We start from the raw sequence: 16,064 nt of genomic DNA, 5'->3' as shown, positions 1-16,064 counted from the left end.
CTTTGTCTCTGTGCTCGATCAGGAGGGGTGGCTCTGCCTTGGCCCATTAGGTCACATGAAGTAATGGTTGTAAACATGCAGGCAATAAAAAGCATGTGGCCTGGGCTGGCTTGCATAAGGCTTGAACTATACACGTGTACCAAGGATGCATTCACCTCCTCCTTCCTGATGGAAAAATTATAGCTAGCTCTGTGCCTCTGGCAAAAGAGAGGGAATAGAACAACAGAATAGTGTGTTCTCCTTTTAATAAAGGAGAGAAAAAGCCTAGAAAGAAACTGTAAGTACTTAGAGAATGCTCTTGTAATAGGGGCTTCCCCACGTGTCTTACAGTGATGTGAAAGCCCAAGGACCACCAAAAGCTTACAAAACTCACAAGTGACAGCACCATGGAACAAAAAAATCCTCACTTGACCTTCATTGTCAATTCACTCCCACGTGTCAGATACCTGTGTTTCTGAGCTCTGGACAAGTTTAGATTAGCTTTTGAAGTTTGTGGCAATGTTTCTTCTTTCTTTTACCTACTGCTGATGTTTTCTTGGGTTTGTTTTTAAAAGCAATTTACTGTACCTCTGGTTTGTAAAGTGCAAGTGCTTTTAAAGGCCTGGGTTCAGGCATTTCTGCTCTACTGGAAATTTAGCTTCAAGCTGTAACTTAGCTGATATATTGTACACTAAAATGTATTGAGCAGCTGTGTCTCTAGGGAAAATCTGGAAAAGGAAAAAGGCCAGTATTTTCTCCATTATAATACTAAAAATAATCCTCAGCTTGACAAGGCTATTCTTAATAAAATATGCCGAAGTGGCAATTCAGAATCACTGTACATATATATATCTCAGCTAAAGGAAAACATATGGATCCTTGAGGTTATTGGGACATGTTGGTTTCACATACTGTTTTGGCTGACTTGCACAATCTCAGAGGTGGCAGAGGGTTTCATGCAGCTCATGTGTGAGCATGTCATTCGGTGCGACTAGAAGAGTGTTTGGCGAACTGAAATTTTCAGGGACTGATGCAGAACCTTGAACAGTCACTGGTCAGCTCAATCCCTAATGCTGTTTTTGTGGTGAATGGCATTGCACTTGGAGTTTAGTGGTGAACACACTTGTACTTGCACCAGTGACAGACTCCAGATGGTGATGGTGCTCCCAGGACTGGAAATGAATCTATCTACTTACCAAGAGTTGGTTTCTCTGGAGGGATCAGTTGTATGTTGGAGTGGTAGACATTTCCATGGTGTTTCAGCTTGAATCATTATTACAGGGTGAAACGCCTTCAGTTGGAGCTCAATATGTGCAATACTTCCAGTCGGAGTGACAATTAACTATTGACAAACATGAAAAAAGCAGTTGAAACTTCAGTCACATAAAAACAAAGACCAGAAAAAAAGGGTAACAAATTACGTACAGGAAAACAGAATTAAAGACAGCATCTTCAGTTTGGTTTTTTTTTTTTTTTTCCTAATATTCTGTGTTTCCCTAGTAAAGCTTTAATACAAGGAGTGTAACCAACAAAGACTGGTGCCTTCCTGCTAAGACTGAGCAGGGGCTTTGTCTCACTGTTTTGCCATGTTACTGTCTGCAGCCACTTTGATAGGAGCTACTTGAATACTTGAGACTTGTCATGCAGAAGTCCTTCCTTTGTTTGCTTCACCAAGTATCTGTGCGTGTGCTGAGGGACTCCAGCATGAAACCTCTGAGTAAATAACAAATTGGTAAAAGTCAAGCTTTAATTAAAAGGTGCCCAGCCTTTCCAAGAAGGTTTTTTCCAGCACTGTTAATTAATCCATTATGTGGCAACATAAAACTAAAATAGTGTGCTCACTGCTCTCAAATGCCTCTTTAGAATGACTACATCTCTGCAGAATCCTTGTGAAGTAGGTATTACACACACAGCAGCTTATGTTTGGGCAGTCTGTGGCAAAAGGATGAAATGGACTTCAAAGCAAACAGCTGCAGAGTGGTTAATGACATGCACCTCTCTGGAGGAGACAATAAAGTTGTAGCTGTGTGTAGCCTTCCAGCTCCAGCTTGCTTTGGAGATGGGGTTACTCAGGAAAGAGATCATACATGAGACGTGCTTTAGCTTTTCCCCTCCTTAAGAATCTAAATCCTGCACAGAACATGGGCTGTCAGCATCAAACTGACTCACAATAGCAGCAGTAGGTGACAGCAGCACCAGTGCAGTGACCATCCCTCTGTCCTGGGCACTACTGAGGCACCTCAGGTGCTGTGTCTGGTTTTGGGCCCCTCATGACAAGTGACATTGAGGGGCTGGAGTAGGTCCAGAGAGGGGCAGCAGAGCAGTGGAAGGGTCTGGAACATGAGTCTGTTAGTGGTTTTAAGTCTGATAAGGAACAGCTGAAGGTGCTGAGGTTATTTAATCTGGTGAAGAGAAGGCTCAGGTGTGACCACCTCACTTTCTACAACTCCCTGATAGGAAGATGGAGCCAGGTGGGGGCCAGGCTTTCCTCCCATGGAGCCAGCAACAGCACAAAAGAAGATGGCCTCATGGTGTAGTAGGGCGAGTTTCAGTTGGATATTAGGAAAAAAAATCTTCACTGAAAGGGTGGGCAGGCATTGGATTAGACTGTCCACAGAAATGGTGGACTCACTATCCCTGCAAGTGTTCAAAAAGGCCTGTGGATGTGGCACTTGGGGTTTAGTGGTGAACACAGTGGTGCTGGGATCATGTTTGGGCTTGATGATCTTAGAGGTCTTTTCCCATCTTAATGATTCGGTGAGTCTATAAAAAACATGTTAAGAAATTGTTCTTTGCAGGAGAAACTGTTCAGCATCGTGCTGTGTATTTTTAAACACATAACACACTCTGGCAAGGCTGAACATCAGAGCCTGCCACTGTCGCTCCAGAGAGCAGAACAGGGTGGTAGCTGTTGAATCCTCCCTATTTTGGAGAACTGTGACAACCCAGGAAAGATAGGAAATCAAGGTTTATAATTAGTTTTATGTCATTTTGGAAAGAGCTGGTGTACCATATGTAATATGGGATCTGTAAAATCAGTGAATAAAAAGTGTAATTCCTTTATGTGTTACAATGTTTTTTTAATGAACTGTTTCTTGCTAGTTTTTTGTTTATTTCTAAGAGAGGAAAAAAGCCAACAAAACCTTTAGTTTTAACTTCCTTTAGTTGACTGTGGAGCATTTGAACTTCTTTTCTGTTAAGTACACTACCTTATAAAGAGTCGTTATTTGCTCCATCAGTTGACAGCTCCTTGACTTGTGTTTTGCCATGGCATGGCAGGGCTTTTTCAGGAGGAGTCAGCAGAGCAATGCCACGTACTCGTGTCCTCGGCAGAAGAACTGTCTGATCGACCGGACCAGCCGGAACCGCTGCCAGCACTGTCGCTTACAGAAATGCCTTGCTGTGGGGATGTCTCGGGATGGTAAGCGCTGCTGGCTCGGGGCCTGGCTGCAAAACACTGACAGAACGTGTGCTCTGATGGATGGTCAACCAAAAACAGCATTTGTGTGCTAATTGTGTGTTGGGCTGATAGTTCAGATCTCGAGTGAATTTCAGATGTTGCTTCATATTTTTCTGTGTTGTGTGCCGTATGTTTTTAGATGCTGCTGTATACTCAGATATATAGAAATCAGGGCATGTACAAAGTTCTTGGATTTATGTTTTTTCTTACTTACCTATTATAGTTCCCAGTTAACAGCTCTGTCTCTGGTCATTTCTTGAAGATGCAGTTTTGTTATTCTCATGTTAATACTTCCTCTATATATTCATTCCAACTTAAGTGACCTCCTGTAGTTGAGAGTAGCACTGCCTGGTGTTTGGGTACAGATCAGAATGCTTCCCAGCATCAACTGAAGTTAAATATGTGTATAATGAATAATGGAAAAAATACAAAGAAAAAAATAATGCAGTGTTTTTTCAAAGATAAAATTCGGAAGAAAAGATGTTCCAGTGCTGTTAAATATTAAGCTCAAAATTGCAGCTTGAGTAGTGATGAAAGCCCGCCTCTGCCAAGCAGTTGCTTATGTAATTCAGTCAGAACTGGCTTTGCAGCTGAGACTTGCACGCCTCCCCCACAGATGGAACGGAGCTGCCACCACTTACCCATTTGAAGATCTGACTCAGTCTTTTCCCCTGCCACAGTGACAGCAGCGCTGCATGTTCTACAAATACATACGCATTACTCTAGGTACATGAGGCCTGATCAAGGAGATTGTTCCCAGTTTACATTTACTTCTTGAATTACATTGTCTTCATTTTTTTTTATTGGCCATGAGACTAAAAACCTGAAATGGTTGATCACGTAAGAACTGCTTCTTCCAACATGTTTGCTTTCCTGTAGAAAAGCATAAGGCAGTAGTTGCCTTTCTAAAGGATGAAGCTTTTACAATGATACGGGTCCCTGAAATCCCATGCTGCATCCTTGAGAATTCCCTAGAAATTCCCAAATCACTTGCTGCTGGCTTACAGCTAATGCTTCTCAAAGCTGTGGTAATGCTGTGGAGATAGACAAATGCACTTTTGTGCACACACACACATAGGTGTGCACAAAATTTAACAATTACTCATCTACTAAGCATTTTTGCTTGTCACAGCGGCACTTTGGTGGCAGGTTTGGTGGTTCTTCCCACATGCTTTAGTCCCAATCTCAGTAAAGCTTGCTCTTGATAGACTGAGAGAGCCCCCACATGTTGGCACCACACTCCAGGTTCACTCCAAAGCATGAATGTCCAGCTGGTTGGAACTGACTGTTGTCTCAGGCCAATGTGTTCTGGTTTAGCTTCTACTTTTCTAGGTAGGGTTTGAATGCTGAAGAGATGCATCTGTCAACCTCAATGGACATACGAGAGAAAATCTTTCCAGCACAGAAGAGGAAAGTTAATGAATTAAGCTAAACCAGTGACTTTTAATGGTCCATTTCAGTGGCATGTCAATACAGTCTCTTAAAGAGCAGGTGCTGCAGCTGTGTACCTGTAACTGAGGAGTGGTTTTTAGGTCTGTCCATCCTGCAGATTTGGGGTTTGTGCTGTATCCTTCCATGTAATGTTGAAAGACTCACATTTAAAAGGCGGTGGTGGATGTGTAGAGATGTAATCTCTTGTGTGTCTGTATTTCAGCTGTAAAGTTTGGTCGAATGTCAAAAAAGCAGAGGGACAGCCTGTACGCCGAGGTGCAGAAACACCGAATGCAGCAGCAGCAGCGGGATCACCAGCAGCAGCCAGGAGAGGCAGAACCACTCACACCAACATACAATATCACCACCAATGGGTTAACAGAGCTACATGACGACCTCAGTAATTACATTGATGGGCATACCCCTGAAGGTAGCAAAGCAGACTCTGCAGTTAGCAGCTTCTACTTAGACATACAGCCTTCTCCAGATCAGTCGGGTCTTGATATTAATGGAATCAAACCAGAACCAATATGTGACTACACACCAGCATCGGGCTTCTTCCCTTATTGTTCTTTTACAAATGGGGAGACCTCTCCAACTGTGTCCATGGCAGAATTAGGTAATGAGAGAGAAAAGCTTCCATTGTAATTGTCTTAACAGTACCCTTTGGATTAAAGTGGCACATGTAGGCAGGTGACAGTGAGAATGCTGCTTCAGTAGAGCTGTGGGCATGGATGGGCATTGCTGTGTGAAGTGCACAGTAAATACCCTGATCTGTCCCAGGGCACATGGGGAACTCCTTACTGCTCTGGACTAAAGCTCCCAGGGGACTGGGGTTGATCAGTGCTACCGGTGTTGCTTTTGCTTTCAGTCCTTGTGATAGAACCCTGGGAATTCTGATGAAGAAGCTAATTTTTAGTGATGAGAAAACAGGGCATTTCTTTATTTGCAGATTATTTTTTAAGAATTTATCTCCTTTTTCATTACCTCAATACTGTTACTCCTAACAAAAAGTGATGAGGCTGATTTTCTTCTGCTCTTTACCTGAGAAAAGCACTGGGCTAATCTGAGGGCAGTTCTTGTCACTTATTGAAGAGGATCTAGCCCCAGATACTGAAGGACATTTTTGAATGTAGCAAGTTGTGATAATTTCTCTAAGAGCCTTTTAACAACCACATTAATTAGCACATTTTACTTTAAACTTTTCCCTTAATGATTACACATAGGCTGAATTCCACAAGTATGACTTGTCAACAGCTGAGACTGGAGTTAGAGTGTGCTGTGTGCACTGGTTATAAACAAAGTGGAACAGGACATCAAAGAACTGGTTTCGTGATTCCATTACCTATGTAAGCAGCCAGGCATTTAAAATTGATTGTTAAAACTTGCTGAAGCAACATTTTTTTCTAATTATTTTATTATGAAAACCTAAAAATAGTTTAAAAAATCACGTATTCCACATTAAAATTTTGTGTGGTTTATTTTATGTTTTTTTGAGAAGTTTTGCAGAGAGGAAGTCACAAGAAGCTTGCTTTTTATTGTCCTTATGTTGCAGAATGCTGCTCTCTACAATGTAATTTGTCCTGACAGCCAAAATATTGTCTGGCATCAGTTCAAATAATTTCAGATAGGTATAAAGGAGAAGAAAATGTCAGGACAAAGGCAGCACTACCAGCTTTGTCTCAGTGAAATGACTGCTAATTTTCTCATGGAAGGTATTAAAAAGATCTACATTAAACCCACAGAAAAAATAAATAGAGGGTTTTTCCTTTGTAGGCCCAGTGTTGAGTGTGGAGCACTGGCCTAACAAAGTTTGTCCTGTTGCTTACCTTTATTTACATAGTGCTTCGTTTAAACCCTGCACAGCATGGTTTGGGTGCCCAGCATTAACATTACTGAACAATGTTTGAAGAATGTTTGTCTGCCAGACGAAGGTTTCAATTTAGAAAGGTGTGGCTGTTCAATGAAAATATTTAGGTGTGTGCTGAAATACAGTCCCGAAGTGAGGCGGAGGTTTGTGAATAACATGGGAATATTTCACCTCCTGCATCCTGCAAGGGCACAGGGATCGTGCTGTCAGCTGCTGCTACCGAGAACAAGTGTTTTAACTCTACACTTGTTAAAAAAAAAATTGCTCTGAAATACATCAAAGCTATGGAGACAAAGTATGAATTACATTGTGTTGTACCTTACTGATTGCCCAGGTAGCACATGTAATCTGCTTTTACTTCATCTGTACGTTAAAGAATTTTCAGGCAGTATCTTAATCAGACATTGGTCCAGCAGCTCAGTTTGTGAAGAGTTGGGTTTGATCATTACCAAACAGAGCCAGTTTCACTGAAGACCCCGTACTGCAGTCCCTCAGAATACCTCCATGTTGTAGTGACCACCATTCCCCCTTGGTTTGAGCCTTCATTTTCAGTGGCCAAACAAAGCAGAATTGTGTGAGGCAAGTCCCCAGACCTCTTCTTGTCACATGCTAAAACAGGAGAACATGCCCACCTGAAGGGTCAGGGTAGGAAAGGGGAAGTTAAATAAAAGTGGAACTTGGGTATCTAAATTCTGTTTAGGCTTTTGAAAGTGTTCCTAAACATTTATGGAACCAGGTTTTATTAATAAATGTAAATCTGCTTTATGCATCTTTTCATCAAGTATAGCCGCAGAAAATAATTCTATTTGGAATGTAAACATTGTATGGAAATTTTAAATCATGTGCAGTAAGCTAGGTGATACTCTAAAGCTGAAGGAAAACAACCCCTAGTGTTAGGGATTTTTTTTTAGTGTGTTATCTTAATCATCTGGATTCTCTACTAGATGCATTTTTGTGATATTTTTTAAATTTTATGAGAGTAGGAAAAAAAAAAAAGGGGGTCTTTTCCCTCCCAGGCAGTCTCATGCAGCCAGAGTCCTGCCTGAGAGAACGCTAGACAGTGTAGAACTGTATTTCCCTGTTGGAAAGCATTGGCGCTGGCAGCTCTGCCAGCCTGGCAGTGCCGTTCTGTCCCGTCCCTGATGTGTCCTGCGTTCAGCACGGCCTTGTCCACGGACAGCTGTGTGCCCTCGCTCGAGGGATCCATGCCCCCGCTTCTTCTCACGGTTCCTGCGGCTGTAGTCCGTGGTGTCCCTCCGAGCCCGGAGTGCGGTGATGGATGTGCCCCCGCGCCGGCCGTGTCCCCCCGTGTCACCGCTTTGCCGCTGGTGCCCAACTTTGGGTCACCGGCGCCCTCTGCCGGCGGCTGCGGGCGCGGCCGCGTCCTCCGCCCGGGCCTTAAATGGCTGCGCCTCCCGAAGCCGGTTCCAAGGAAACTCAAAGGAAAGCAGCTTTCTCCCTCAGCTCACCCTCTCCCCTCCCCCTGTTGCAACGGAAATATACGAGCTTTTCTCGTGTCTGAAGGTATAGCTTTGCATTTCTAACGCGTGTCGCTTTCTGCTCTTTCTTTTAGAACATCTTGCACAGAATATTTCCAAGTCACACATGGAAACTTGCCAGTACTTGAGAGAGGAGTTACAGCAGATAACATGGCAAACTTTTCTGCAGGAAGAAATTGAGAACTATCAGAACAAGGTATAAAAGCATGCCAAGATACGGCATGGTTTCTTTAAAGCATGGTATTTCCATAACACACTGCAAAATTCACTTTTTCACTGCTTTCTCCTTACTATCAGGAATGTATATTTCTGTGTGTTTAAAAAAATAATACACTAGAATCAAAAGCAGCAATATGGCAAGGATATCTTTTGCATTTTTGATTTTTACAGGTATAGGAAAAGGCAAAGATATTGTCCTAAAATCTGTCTCTGATAAAGAAGGATAGGAAATAATAGGAATTTTTTCAATGCTAATTGGCACATTATTTTCTTCTCTGAAATTGTAATGTCCTGGATCAACAACAACAAAAGCCAAAGCCACCAAGTTTGTGATGTTCCATGCTGTGCTTTAGTTGGAGTTTATAAACACAGAGCTCCATCAGATTTCCAGCCTTCAGGGTTCACTGTAGTCCTGATTCATGCTCCAGTTGTCCCTCAGTGTTTGGGTTTTACCTGTGGAGCAGCAGCACAGTGCTGCCATGCCACCAGGGTATTGTAAGATCTAATCAGTGTTATTTCCAACATGCCTTCCATCCACAAGCTGCTACCAATTGGCTACTTTTGGAAAATGGCCTTGGGAAGCACTGCTGAAGCACACTGTTTTTTGAACATATTTTTCATTTCTATGGAAAAATATTTAACCTTTCGGAGTACAATTTTTTCTACTTTAGGTGATTTCATTCTGCATTATTTTTGACACTGGAAAAACTCATGCCTACTAGCATGCCTTCCTTATGTTCTTATCACGATGATCTTCATATAAGGACATCTTTATATGTATTCTTCTGAAAATGAGCTAGGTTGATAATTTGCATTCAGTACAAAATACAGAAGCTGATAGGGAAAAATAGGATCATTCCTTGCTGGTGTAAATTGGCATTTTACTATCATGCAGTGAATAAAATTGCCACTGAAATGACCAAAATCATTACACTTTGACATTTTTGACTTATGATAAAAGTACTCCAAGCTGGATCTCTTCTGACATGACTGAAGAGGTCTTCCGTGGTTGCACTGTCACTCATCCACATGAGGCTCTGGTTTTGAGATCAATTCCCTTGTCTTATCAGCAGACTGTAGCCAGGAGTGTTGGAGAGAACTCACTCTATTTTGTTGTTTGGTGTTCTTTAGCTCAGTTTTGCTTTCTGACAATGAGCTTTCCAAAGCTTGGTTAGTAATTTTTGAATTTCTCTTCTCTCTCAAACAGCAAAGGGAGGTAATGTGGCAGTTATGCGCAGTCAAAATAACAGAAGCTATACAGTATGTAGTGGAATTTGCCAAACGCATTGATGGCTTTATGGAACTGTGTCAAAATGATCAAATTGTGCTTTTAAAAGCAGGTATGTGGGTCAGCTTTAAGGTCTGCTTCTATTAGTTTTGCCTGAGGAAGGTGTTACATGTAACATACAGTGGTTGCATACACATGTATTCATATGCAGTGCAATGATCATTTAAAATTAAATAATGGAAAACCTTGCAAATATTCTGTTTTTGAAGTAACATCACCTTAATTATTATGGGGAGAAGGAGTTCAAGTCTATCAAATTTTCATTATGGATAAAGGGAGCAATGAGTGTGTTAAGATGTAAAAATTGGATTTAATTTTTTTTTGATTGCTAATAGTGAATATTTCAAGGTAAAAATCCAAATTGTTCTATGCAAGATATTGTAGGAGTAATTCAGGTTACAGATACTGGACCGAGTTGTTAAGGCTTGGTGAGCATATATATAAATGAGCTGCTTTGGCTTCAGAGACTTCATTACTCAATGACTCAAGTTCATTACCATTAACTAAGTTGCTTTAGCAAAAACTTCTAAAGGGGTTTATGGGAATTCTTGTAATTCTACCAGCAAACCAAACTATGCTCTGTTACACCACAGCAACTTACTACACTACTAAACTGCCAATGAATGCAGAGCATTGTTATTAAACCCTCACTTGCTCTTTGCAACTGAAGGCTCTCCTTCCTTAGTCAAACATCCGTTGTTTCTGTTTTAGGGTCTTTAGAGGTTGTGTTCATCAGAATGTGCCGTGCCTTTGACTCCCAGAACAACACAGTCTACTTTGATGGCAAGTATGCTAGCCCAGAGGTTTTCAAGTCCTTAGGTAAGGAAATGTGAAGTGTTGTGTCTTAAAAAAAAAACAAAAAACAAAACAAAACAAAAATATCCCCAGAATAAAAATAATAAGGTGGAAAAGCAAGGGAAAACAGCTGCTTTGAAAAAACAGTCTATAGGATTGAAATAAAAGAGTTCTGGAGCTCAAACTGCTGTTTTGTAAGCTGTCATGCTGGCTCTGTTTGAGGCCAAGCTGATTTCAGGAGGTAAAACAGCTTAACTCTGTGCACTAAAGGACTGTTGGTGCTGAAGTTCAGCATTTTGATTAGGGTAGAGCAGTTTGGACTCACTTGTTGAGAAGCCCAGATTTCATATCTAATGTAATGTTTTATATATCCTGTTGGAAAAGGCAGCAGATTTTAAGCTAATTTGGGATATACTAACGTTACTGCTTTGAAGATGTCAATGGTGTTTTAAAATCTGCCAAGTCCGGTTATTTGCTGGTAAAATACTGTAAATCATTTTTTAAAATTAAAGTACATACAATTTTAAAATTTCTTTCCCACATATTTTTGCTAATTTTAAAAGGATGTATTCACTGAGTATAGATTTGGGCTGTAAGCCACTTGGGAGGCAGTGAAAATACATCAGTGGAGAATGCTGGACAATTACTGAAGTATTCTCTGCCTTTCTAAAACACCTCAAGGTACAAGGTCAGAGCACAAATAGTTCTGGGTTCACAGATACAGAAAGAAATACAGCTTGGATCTGTTACCAGCTGTATCCGGAAGTTTAGGCTGGGGAGGCTGAGGAAAACCCTTGTCTCTCAGGTTGTGATGCTCTTCAGAGCAGGGCTCACTTTAAGGACTGTACCTGCATGTGTGACAGCAGCAGTAACCTGAATAACACCTGTGTGAGCAAGAGAATGGATGGAAGGAGACAGAGTTCCTCTTCTGTATGAACCATGTTCAGTCAGACCTTGGCTTCTCCCTTTGCTTCCTGCATGTCCCTTGTGTGCCTCTCTTCCCCCACTCTCTGTGCTCAGTCATCTTAAAGTCAGAACTTCAGTCCGCACTGACATGACAAAGTTCCATTTAGAACAGAAACAAAGGTAGAGCAATTTTGAGCTTGAAAGTAAATGGCTTGAGATTTATCCATATTTACCCCATGAGAACCCAGTGTAGAAAAGATACAGTGTGCAAAACTTGGAGAGTCTTGGCTGCCAGGATGTGGGAGCTGGGAACTTGTGGGAGTGGAGTAATACCCTCAAGGATGAGTGAGATCTCACTGCCATCACTTCACACTCCTTAAGGAGAAGACCACCTTTGAAGTGTTTTACATCTATTTCTCATCTTCATCAGAATAAATCAATAACTCTGTAGCACTAAAGTAGTTTTAAACAATGTAACAAGAGCTTGTCTTCTTTTTGGCAGGTTGTGAAGACTTCATTAGCTTTGTGTTTGAATTTGGAAAAAGTTTATGTTCTATGCATCTGACAGAAGATGAGATAGCTTTGTTTTCTGCGTTTGTTTTAATGTCAGCAGGTAAGAGATTAAGACTTCCTCTAGATTTATTTGGTAGGGGTTGTTTTTATTTTCAGGCCTTTTTAATGATAACATTACGATTATCAGACGTTATGGAAACATCACCTTTTTGAGTGTCTCCTCCCCAAATTTTTTATTTTAATAAACACATTAAAACTATGAATTTAGGAACCAATTTGTTGAATTGGAAATCCTAATCTAAGCCCATATTTTCCACATTTTCACCTTGCTGAGGACTCAGCTTTTTTGCGGACTCAGCTTTTTTGCAAAGGCCTAAATGTATTTGAGTGAGCCTTGTGAGCCAATCCTGGTGAGAGGCAGTTACTGAACTCCCATAGGCAGCTTTCCATGTGTGTGAACTTGCAGCTGTAGCACAACAGAAAATTTCCAGCAGTGCCATTTTAGTGTGACTGGGGACACTGAGAATTATGGTGCAAGACATCCAAGTCACCCCAAAAGTCAGGCTGGGTCTGCCATGCCTGTGGCTAAAATAAGTTAATAATCACAGGTGAATGTGCACAGTGTGCTCCCAGTCCTGAAAAGGCTTCTTAGGTCAGGTGAAACAAGATACTGGGGCAGAAATTCAGTTTGTGCCTGGCCTGACACCTGAGGAAGGAAACTGTGAGTTCAGACTGCAGCATAGTGGACTCAGGAGTGGTGATGGAAACTTCTGTTAGCAATGGTGGATTTATTGAGTCTGTCATAAATATGTTCTCATGTTGTTGGCCTGACAGGAAGTGTGTTAGCCCTCTGTCTTAGCAAGATACAGAACCCTACAGCCCTGTCACACCAGGAATGTGGCAGCTAATACTGCTTTTCTGCCAGGAAGTTCAACTGTTGGTTTTTTTAATAGCTGAATCTTTGCATCTGATTTTTCTGTCAGTCACTGTAAGTTCTCGAAGTTCTGCTGGTTTTCTGTAAGTTCTGTAAGATCTTAGCAAGAAGATCCTCTCCATTATATGATCTATTCATTTCCCAGTAAAAAGTTGCTAGCCTCATTTTGTAAACACCCTGCATTTTACAGGTTTTCCTAGTAAATGAATAATAGATCTTACTCAGATGCATCACACTCTCCTAAATAAGGGCTTTTTAAAAGTGCATGTAATAAATATATTTCAAAACCTGTTAATTTTGAAGCCCATTTTCTATATGAAAGTATATAACAATTGGAAGGAAGGCTTCAAACAGGAAAAAGGAATCTATAACACACTTAGTGCTTCCTGGTGAGCTGTGATCCATGTGTGCATTACTGGAAGTTTTAACTCCATTTATATTCAGATCGCTCATGGCTTCAGGAGAAAGTAAAAATTGAAAAACTCCAACAGAAGATCCAGCTAGCACTTCAGCACGTCCTACAGAAGAACCACCGAGAAGATGGAATTCTAACAAAGGTAAGGGTCATCCTGTGCCATGTCACAGGACTGTGAAACAGTGGCTTCATCTCAACGCTGCCCTGATTCTGGGGTAAAAGCTCATACATAGTAATTTATTTATAAACCCAGAATTCTTTGTTTAAAATGGAGCTGCTCAGTTGAACCTTGTTACTTAAACCTAGAAGAGGTGAAATGATGATGTTCTAGGGAACAAGGTTGATAATGGTCTAAAAGGGAGTATTTTTATGTGGAACTTCATGGAAAGTGATGAAGGTTTTTATGATAGCTCTCCTACACAACACTCCTGCCACACAGAATACTATTTCAGTGCTACAACATGCATGCCTTAGTATTTGTGGAATCGCTGCCTGCATGACAATTAAGTTGTTACAGCATGCAACACACAAGCTAAACTTGTTTTTCCGACTTCCGTGAGAAGTTCCCCCCACAGCCTTTTTCTCAGTTCTTCCAAGTACTGATGCTTAGGAAAAAGAGGCACTACCTACTGAAGTATCTTCATATAATTTCTCAGAAATGAGAAACTGGTGTGATGTTATAAGAAGTCAATCTGAAGAACTGGGGAAATGTAGGCACTTTACTTTTACCTTGCGGACATAGTTCCTTTTACACCTCTGCACTGGTAGAGCCTTTGCTTCGTTTCACACCAGAGAATTAATTACAGTAGAAGCAGGATGGTCCAGCACAGGCTCTGCAGATTTTCTTAATTTCAAATCCTAGCTTATGTAATTTTCTCTCAGTGTATGCTTTGGATACCTTTGTCAGAAGAAAGAGTCTTCTGTATGCTTTGATACAAATACTTTACTCAGTAACTTCAGGGAGCACCCTCATGATATTTTTGATCTACATATTTTTTACCTTATTTGAATTAAGGTAAATAAGTCTAATGTATTGCATTGCCAGTTCCCTCCATAATATTCACAGTAGATTTAAAAGCAGTTGGGATTGCCTTCTTTCAAGAGGATAATTTAATGAGTGAAGATCCAGCCCTGAAATACTTGTTTTTCAATCCAGCAAGGAAACCTAATGCCACATTTTCCTACGAACTTAGAAAAGATTATTTCAAAAATAGCTGTGAGTCCATTACTTAAATACTTCTAGCAAATATCCATGACTGTGCATCTGAAATGTCCTTTTTAAGTTAATAATTTGGTTTGGGAGAGCTTTAATCCTTACAGCAAGATTGGGAGGCCTGGTTCCATGTATGACCATATGACTTGTGTTCATTTTTTTACAGTTAATATGCAAAGTGTCTACTTTAAGAGCACTGTGTGGACGACATACAGAAAAGCTTATGGCATTTAAAGCAATATACCCAGACATTGTGCGACTTCATTTTCCTCCACTTTACAAGGAGTTGTTCACTTCAGAGTTTGAGCCAGCAATGCAAATTGATGGGTAAACGTATCACCTAAGCACTTCTAGAATGTCTGAAGTACAAACATTAAAACAAAAGAAAGGAAAAAAAAGGAAAAAAAAAAGAAAGAAAACCAAGACACTTTATATGGCCCTGCACAGACCTAGGGAGCCAACACACTGCACATCTCTTGGCGGTCGGGGTCAGGCGAAGGATGGGAAACAATGAAACAAAGTTGAACTTGTTTTTCTCATGCATATGATTTCCATTATGCCTACAAATATGGACCCTTTTTCTGTCTCAACTTCTCAATCCTTGACCTCTGTTTACACAGACTGAGGGTACTAATGTCAGAAGGTTGTTTTCTCCTGTAGTTCACTGCCCAGACTTTTGACAGAACAATCAATTTGTTGGTCAGAACAGAGTCCACCTAGTAATCAGCGACTGGTGTGCATTGCAGAGATTTCAGCATCAGTTTGCACAACTTGCTCATTGTTTCATGAAGGACGATTTTTTTTCACCTACCACTGTTTGCCAGTAGACAGAACGGCATGAAAAGGGTCCATAGCAATAGCAACAATAGCATTATAATATATTACAGGGTAAATGGGCATGAAGACTATATATAGCAAAAGAGATATTGTTTATATATTGTTTTAATTAATATAAAATGTAGTTACTGGTATAGCTTTTCTTGTTGAATTGATAAGGCACTTTCATTTTGCACCTTTTTCTTTAAATTAAATGCTAGCGTGTTCATTGTTGTGTTGCATGTGCACCAGAAATTCAAGTTTAACTGAAAAAGGTTTGGCAGGTACTGGTACATTGGGAGGTATTTATGCTGCTGTTTTCCATGTTACTTTTAAAGAGAGGCTGGTCATATCCTGAAATGGTTAGAGATTTTTTTCAAGGGTTGAAAATAATGACAATTTTCTACCTTAAAATAATCTTTTCAGAAGTTAAAATTCAAAGGTACTTTTATTCTCAAGTCTTTCAAACCGGAATGTTTCAAAGTCAAAAGCCTCATTTTCGAAGATTCTGAGTTTCCATTGTCAGAGTTGAACTAATTAATTACAGATCATTTACAAATGAGTAACACAGCATCTTTGAAAATCAGGCTATTAAATAGTGTATTCCTGCCCACCATAAATCCAGGTTTGAAAGTATTTATTCAAGTCTGTATCTACAGTAAAAGTATGTGTGTATGACATGCTTGCGGACAAGTAATTTTTACATGTAATATTACATACTTTTGT

At 40.5% G+C, this 16,064-nt stretch overlaps 1 protein-coding gene across 5 annotated transcripts in view; it reads left to right on the top strand.

Annotated features, from left to right (window-relative positions):
* Positions 1-14,853, top strand: part of RORA (RAR related orphan receptor A) — a 337,214-nt gene extending 322,361 nt beyond the window's left edge. For 4 of the 5 annotated variants that reach the window (XM_050978687.1, XM_030228515.2, XM_030228516.2 and 1 more), the window contains 8 exons: positions 3,259-3,400; positions 5,094-5,489; positions 8,314-8,435; positions 9,666-9,798; positions 10,458-10,565; positions 11,950-12,060; positions 13,339-13,451; positions 14,689-14,853. In XM_050978687.1, coding sequence (XP_050834644.1) covers positions 3,259-3,400; positions 5,094-5,489; positions 8,314-8,435; positions 9,666-9,798; positions 10,458-10,565; positions 11,950-12,060; positions 13,339-13,451; positions 14,689-14,853 — 1,290 coding nt within the window. The remainder of the gene's footprint in view (positions 1-3,258; positions 3,401-5,093; positions 5,490-8,313; positions 8,436-9,665; positions 9,799-10,457; positions 10,566-11,949; positions 12,061-13,338; positions 13,452-14,688) is intronic. The other variant, XM_050978688.1, reaches the window with a different exon arrangement.
* The last annotated feature ends 1,211 nt before the right edge of the window (positions 14,854-16,064 follow it).

This window comes from Serinus canaria, chromosome 10 (genome assembly GCF_022539315.1).
Source record: "Serinus canaria isolate serCan28SL12 chromosome 10, serCan2020, whole genome shotgun sequence".
Taxonomy (NCBI): domain Eukaryota; kingdom Metazoa; phylum Chordata; class Aves; order Passeriformes; family Fringillidae; genus Serinus; species Serinus canaria.
This window is presented reverse-complemented; position numbering and strand designations above follow the sequence as displayed.